Genomic DNA, 7,242 nt, shown 5'->3' with positions numbered 1-7,242 from the left:
ACATCCCCCAAATGTTATGAACATAGCTGTATAACTGGTGCCTTGAGTCCGTTAACAATGTGCTACACTGTAACCAAGTATGACTTTATTTCTTAACTTTGTGTCCTCATATGGCAACATTACATTTTGCTTTGCACCTTATATTCTGTGTTTTTATATTTTTTAATCAATTGCGACCATGCCATGTTATGCTGTAATATAAAACCATTGTCCTCTATGGGGACAAGTCTAATCAGGTCCAACTAATCCTAAATAGCTAGGAGAGATTAGAAAAACGGGTCTCAGGAGGTTAAGAAAGGTGATCCTAGGTTCATTATGGTTCAGCTTAAATACAACACACATATACTTTTGTTCTTCGCCTCTCACTTTATTGTTGAAACGTGCCATCAAAAATTTCAAAACAATACTTAACAATATATAAACACACCAATAATGTGAACGCCGAACAAAAAAAAAAAAGAAAGAAATAATTTAAAAAAGGCTTTTCAAAATTATACCAAACACTACCCAGCATGTAAAATTGAATTAACCTGAGTCTTTCTTCCCTCTTTAGCATTAAGTTAATTGGACCAATCAACATCGCTGCTTTTGCATTTTTTGTCTCCCCTAAAACTGCACAATCACGACACCTTAAACGCTCCTTGACATCCAGCTGGCAGTGACTGCTGCCCCTTGACAAAAGAAACACTTTCAAGACTTTGCATAGCAAAAGCAAACTCCCGAACATACGAGCGGCTAAATGTACAGTAACCAAATAACACTGAATGACTATTTCACACAAACCCAGAAAATTACACACAATCTGGTACATTTTACAGCTGACGGATGTGAGGCACCACTTAAGCACCTTTTTGCTTTTCAAGAAGGAAAATAACAATACTTGTAGATAGCGAGTTCATCAAAATTAATGTACAGCCCAAATTGTGGTATAGGTCAAAAAAAAAACAAACAGTTGCAGCAGTAGTAGTCCAGTGTCACTTGTCCATGTACTACTACTATTACTACAACTCAAAACACCAGTCTCTGGTCGAAGTAGGTATATAGGCTCAGCTAACATGATAGCTTCAAAGGCTTTACAAAAATAAGCCTTCAGAGCACAACTTGAGGTAGAACTTGAAACACACAGCAGAGCTCGCTGCTGTGGCCTGTTTGTAAACAACTGGGCCGAAGCCATCAAGTTATCCGACAGAAACTCCCCACCATCCAGTGCAGTGCAGCAATTACACAGAGCAGCATTTTTTTTTTCCCCACACAGGTTTTTCTTAGGTTTTAGCATAACACAGTTTATGTAGAGAGGTTTTTACGCCACCCCACACACACAACTTTTACAGCTAAGACAGACTCTGGAATATTAGTGTGGGTCATGTACAGATTTATCAACAGTCTCAAAAAGAAATATTACAGTGCACACCAGTGGACTATATACAAAAAAAACCTCAACGGTTATCTGCATCTTTGCATTCAAAAAAGGAACTTCTGCTGAAACTGTAGCCCTGAAATGTCCATATAACACAAATGTTTTTCTGTTGAAAAAGAAACATTAAATTAAGAGAGGATAAGCACACTGTGAGCATAAACTACCTCTCTTTCTAAATATGTACATTAAACAACGTTTCTAGAAATTCTCCAAAATAAGGCAGCAGCACTGTTTACATCTAGAAGGACAAAAAAAGGATTTGATTCAACTATATGAAGTTCAATATCATTTTCAAAAATTCTCGTCAGGTTTTTTTTAAATGAAAGTTTTCAACCTTTTCTTTATTTCTTTTTACTTTAGGCACTTTTGTCAGTGGCCCCACAGCGTTGACTGGGGAATGGACCTGAAACATCTCTTCTTTGCAGGCTGGGTAGACTGGGCAGATGTTGGAACAGCACACTTCTGCCCCCTGAGAAAACAAACAAACAAAAAAAAAAAAACATTAACTCTTCAAAGTATCAGAATATGCAGATACAAAATAGCCAAATATCCAAAGAAATTTATATGTCACTCTACTGAAACTGCAAGTCTAATGCTTACCTGCTCCTGGGTTGGCTAGTCCTACATGACTGGGGTTTGCTGGGTTGGTGTGATAGAGAGATGCCAGGTCATGGGGTGGATAGGAGCGGAGAAGGTTCATCATGTTCCACTCAGACTCCAAACTGCCTCCAATAGTCACAGGTGCATTCTTTGCCGGACCCAAAACAGAAACCTCAGAGGCTGTGGGTGGACATGACCCTTGCTGTGTGGGTTTCACAGTTCTTTTAGTAAACATCCTGTTAGATCCATCTGCTGGTAGCCCTCTAAAAGCAGCCTTCTCGCCAGCTTCAGCATCCCTGTTTGTAGGCACAGAAAACTTTAATCGCTTGCTGGACGGCTCGCCAAAGTCCATCTGGGGGAGGCTTCCAAATCGGCTGGATAGGCAGAGCCTGGCGGCATCTGTGTGCCAAAGGACACCGCTTCGTACTGGGTAGCTCCGATCGCCGATGCCCACTCTGTCCATGATATATTTGTTGGTTGTGCTGTTTTTTCTCATTAGCTCCGTATACCTGGAGGATTCCTGACTGGGATGTGAGTCGGTGCCCTGCCTGTAACGCTGGGTCTCCTGGACATCTTTTATGGGTGCATGGACAGGGGATGGCTTAGGAACGTGCGGTAGGTTAACAGGTGCTTTTTCTTGAGGTTTTGCAGGTTGGGGAGGTGGAGATTTGGTTCGGCGAGGGAAGATCCTCTCAGTGATCAGAACTGAGGAAACATCTTTCCCATTGAGGGCAGGCGGGCAACCCGTATGACGACTTTCACTTAAATTGCCTCCGAACCCATTCTTTTTGGTGCTGTTTGACTTGTCTTTGTGAGAGAGCTTTTTATGCATAATCAGAACTTCTGGGTAGATGGTTTTATAAGCACAAAATGGGCAGGCAATTGGAACAATACCATTTCTTGGTTCAACACTGACAGGTGTGGAGACAGAGACTTTTATGGACAGATTTAATGGGGCCTCACAGTTCTCTTCTTGCACCTCCTCCCTTTTTTTCTTCAGGTTAACAGGCGCAGAGCACTTGGCGAGCGCGTCATCTTCCGGAGAGCAGGCAGGCACAGCATTTACTTGGACAAGTGGCTTGCCAAGCTTGCCATCAACACTATCCAGTCCGCTTTCTGGTGTTCCATCGATGCACGGCATGGCTGGAGGCACCCAGGATTTCTTGGGCGCAGGATTTTCAGCATTGTTTTCATTTTTTCCATCACTGGGTGAGGGCACTAAAGGCACAGGTCTGCTGGGGATCTCCACGTAGGGCTTATCCTTGTGGCGTCGATCCAGGTGATATTTCAGTGAAGTTTTCTGGGCCGCAGCGTACTCGCAGTAAGCACACTTAAATGGTTTCTCACCTGGAACAAATAGTTTTGCATAAACATAACATAAGTCAGACTTTAAGGTCAGTTTATTTTTAGGATAATTTATAATCATTTGTCGTGAATTTACCTGTGTGAGTCCTCAAATGAACGGTGAGGTAGTAGCTGGATCTGAAGGTTTTGCCACAGTAACTGCAGTCTTTTGATCTGCCATTGGATCGGTCAAATCCATCTTCACCTTTGAAAACAAACAAAAATCTAAATATTAACACAACACACAAAGGACAGAACAATGGCCGCAAAAGGCATGTGTTATTATCCGTCCCCTCAGCAGAGGGAGCCCTTGGTAACAAACAATTACTACACCACAGATAAGATAATCTGAGTGTATACAGAAAAACAGACTTACCTGAACCCAAGTTTTCCTCTATGCCCTCCTCAGACCCTTCCTCTGTATTTTCCAGTGAGCCTGCTCTTGAAAGCTTGCCATCAACAGATGAGGTTGGACTTTCTTCACCTCCTCTCTCACGCTTGTGGACCCTGGAGTGGAGCACCAGCTGGTGGTAGGTCCTGAAATTTCTTTGACATTCCTCACAAGTCGTTGGCCTTTGTTTGTCCTTATCTTTCTGAACTGGAGACCTTCGCTGTGGGTCTGGGCTTTTAACAGGGGCCTGTTGCTGAGACCGGAGCTCTCTTCCAACTTCTTTCACGGCCTTGTCTCCTTGGCCCTCAGTCCAAATATTATTCAACTCCTCCTTGTCAGAGCCAGATTCGTCATTGTCCGTGCTGTTTTCCTGGCCAACATCTTTTGTATTATTAGGCCCAACTGCGATCTTGCCTTTTGTAGCAAGCTGCCAGGCCTGATATGTGTTGACAGGATCTAGCTGGGGAATCCATTTTGATGATCTCACAGGTTCCACATCCTTTCCTGCGGGGCGAGGCTGAAGGTTTAGGAACTGAAGAAATGAATCCTGGTTGGCAGTGGGTTCATTAGTATCACCCATCTTATCCTTGCTTTTATCTTTTCCAGGCTGTGCCTCTCGATTATGCATTTTACTGTGTTCAACCAAACTATCATGGTCAGGGAAGAAAAACCCACAAACCATGCACATTTTGTATGCGGTGCCTACAGGCTCTGATGGAGGCTCTTGGATGATACCATTAATTGTGATTGAGCTTTCTGGGTCTTGCTGGGTCTTGTTCTTTGCTCCTGCTTTTACATGCTTTTTCATGTGGTTCTTGAGGAACCAGTGCTCTCTAAACCGACGCCCACAAAAATTGCAACAATAAGTAAAGTAGTCCTTGTGCTTTCTCATGTGGGCCTCAAGCTCGCTGCCATCTTGGGATACGTGACCACACAGGATACAGCTGTGAACCTCGTCTTTTTCGGCAGGAAGGCTGCTTTGTTTGGCCCGGGGTCTCTCTCCTGGGATCCTGAATTCTGCTTCAACCCGAAGCACAGTAGGCTCGGAGAATGTGGTGGGGTGCTGTGTTAACACGTGGGGGCCAAGCTCATCCTGATGAGCGAAAGTCTCCTCGCAGAACATACAGTACAGCGGTGCACTTTCTTCATTTTGCAACTCAGTCTTTTCTGGGTAAGTAGTGTGTGGCGTCATGCTAGAGCCCAACCCTGGGATGCTTGCATCTTTACTAATAAGAATATCTTGGGCAAGTCCATCTGGGCGATTTACAAACGGCAGCAATGAATGAGTCGGCATTTTCTCCTAATGTTTTACAAGCAGTCCAGATTATTAGGAGCCTGGAAAGAATGGGAAAAGTGTTTTTTTTAGGCTTTGCTCAAAAATCAAAACAGGATCAGGTAACTGAAACACCTACGTTATCATAAAATCTGTTTGAAAAAACAGCAGAGAGAATTGCCTTTCCTTACACTGAAACAGGAAATGTATCTTTTTTAGCAATCAACTACACAGACAAGTCATTTCCTCTATGTGCAGGCCAATGACAAAACAGTCTTTTTTTGTGCTCGCAAACATTATTTAAATTAATTTAGAATTTACGCCTCTGTGTCTAAGCTTAATATGACTAACATTAACTTAAAATATATACTTCTAGAAAGCAAGATGATTAAGTAAGGTCATTGTTTTTTTCATTTTTTCCCCTAAATGTAACAAACCTTTGCTTCTCTTTTGTTTCTAACTAAACACGACAACTACTTTAACTAATCATACTAAACATGTAGTGTTAAAATACAATCTACAGGCATAGATTAACTTATAGTCAACAACATAAAAAGCAACATCCCAGCAAAAGTCTAAGAATTTCAAGTTGTTAAACTATTTTTGAAAACTCTAAAATCTTTACTCACAAATCCCAGCATATCCTTTTCTTCAGGCATCAGTGACAAAAGACACTGTGGTTTCTCTGTGTAGTGGTTTCAGCTTGTATACTGAACTGCTTATATTGGGGAAGGCTCGAACTGCTTAGCTCTTTGATTGGTGGAGAAGTGGAGTAACTGGTTCAGCAAGGACAAAATGCTCAAGGCCCATGCAAAATGCTAATCAAGGCTGTGGCACCAGCAATACCTATAGCTGTCTACTGTAGCATCAAAGACCCCCCCCCCCCCCCCCCTCCCCTTTTCACACATTTTTAACTGTTACCTTTAAATCAAGTTTTCAGTATATGGCTACAAAACAAAAAACCCACAAATGAGTGGATAAAGGGGAAGTCCCAACTGTAGGTTTCAAGTCATTCAAACCAATGATAAATGGTTTTATTTTCAGTTTTATATAATACATGCACACACATATATATATTATACATCAAGGCTATTCATAACCAATTTATCTGGAATTAGTTTGCTGTGTGGTACTTTTGCTTTAGACCAGGTGAGCACAGTAAACTCTTAATGATCCTGTGTGGTTTTCTGAAGTACACACATGCTTCGGGAGGCAAGCGTTAACGTTAGCCACCTTCTTATTCAAGAAAGCAAAGCTCCGATTTGAACGTAATTTTACCCCGGAGGCGATGCTCGCAGTTAACAGTTGAGAACTTCCAGCTAACGTCAATAAAGTCGGTGCATTTAACAGACTGGCTATTACGTTTCTATATGTGCATCATAAGCCGAGCACGAGGGCTTCGTTACTCATTTTGGAAACACTCAGATCAATTATCAGCCCTGTCCGCGTCTGTGACTGAGGAAGACTGAATTTTAAATCAATACATCCAGACACAAACCCGTCTCGAGTGGCGACGACGTTATTTCATGACAACACTGTGGTACAAAAAGAACATTATCGACTTTTTTTTTTTTTAATGTGTGTGTCTACTTACGCTGTCCCCTACGGTTTGTTTTCCAACGCCACTTTCAAAAGTTCACCCAGAATGAGAGAGTGGCATAACAAAACGCTAACTAGTTTTACTCCCATAGCCTCGGTCATTCTTAACGACAGCAACGTTAGCAAACAACACTTTCTGTTGCCTCGACTTCGAGCAAACTGTAGAAACTCACCAAACAATACCTACCAACTCAGAATTTCCGGATTAATATTGATACTGATACTACGAGCGACTGAATTCAGGGAATTCGGGTGTTTGCTCGAGTTTGCTTCTTCATTTCACACAACGCGTTGTCGCTGGTGGACAGCTCACCTATTCAATTGTTTGAATGTGAATCATATTTGTTCGGCTTGGCGAGTCCTCCCTGCTGCAGCTGTTGAAATCCGGGGCGCGCGCGCTCAACTTTTTCTCAAGGGGAAGATGGGGCGCGTGCACGGCAGCCCCCCCTCCACCACCACCACAAAAAAGGGCAATCACGTGGTCACGTATAACAGAGAGGGATTAGTGCACATAATCATCTTATCTCATACACGCCAATAAAGCATGAGGGCATATTTTATTTGACTGTTCTAGCCCACAATGAGCTTCTTACAAGTTATCACATGTGAGGTTTTTAT

At 42.4% G+C, this 7,242-nt stretch overlaps 1 protein-coding gene across 4 annotated transcripts; it reads right to left on the bottom strand.

Moving 5' to 3' along the window:
• Nucleotides 1–360: 360 nt before the first annotated feature.
• Nucleotides 361–7,020, bottom strand: znf217 (zinc finger protein 217). 4 transcript variants are annotated; one of them, XM_006794015.2, is made up of 5 exons: nt 6,938–7,020; nt 3,738–5,087; nt 3,459–3,566; nt 2,018–3,364; nt 361–1,886 (listed from the first exon to the last, which is right to left on the bottom strand). In XM_006794015.2, exons 2-5 carry the CDS (start codon nt 5,044–5,046, stop codon nt 1,774–1,776), a joined length of 2,877 nt encoding a protein of 958 aa, XP_006794078.2. In that variant the 5' UTR covers nt 5,047–5,087; nt 6,938–7,020; the 3' UTR covers nt 361–1,773. The 4 variants fall into 4 exon arrangements, with proteins under 4 accessions (XP_006794078.2, XP_006794077.2, XP_006794079.2 ...); XM_006794014.2 differs by having other exon boundaries at nt 6,812–7,013; XM_006794016.3 differs by lacking the exon at nt 6,938–7,020 and adding an exon at nt 6,620–6,792.
• Nucleotides 7,021–7,242: the final 222 nt, after the last annotated feature.

The sequence above is a fragment of the Neolamprologus brichardi genome, chromosome 20 (genome assembly GCF_056152115.1).
Source record: "Neolamprologus brichardi isolate AB-2024 chromosome 20, ASM5615211v1, whole genome shotgun sequence".
Lineage (NCBI taxonomy): Eukaryota > Metazoa > Chordata > Actinopteri > Cichliformes > Cichlidae > Neolamprologus > Neolamprologus brichardi.
Note: the sequence above shows the minus strand (reverse complement) of the source record. Positions and strands in the feature narration are given on the sequence as shown.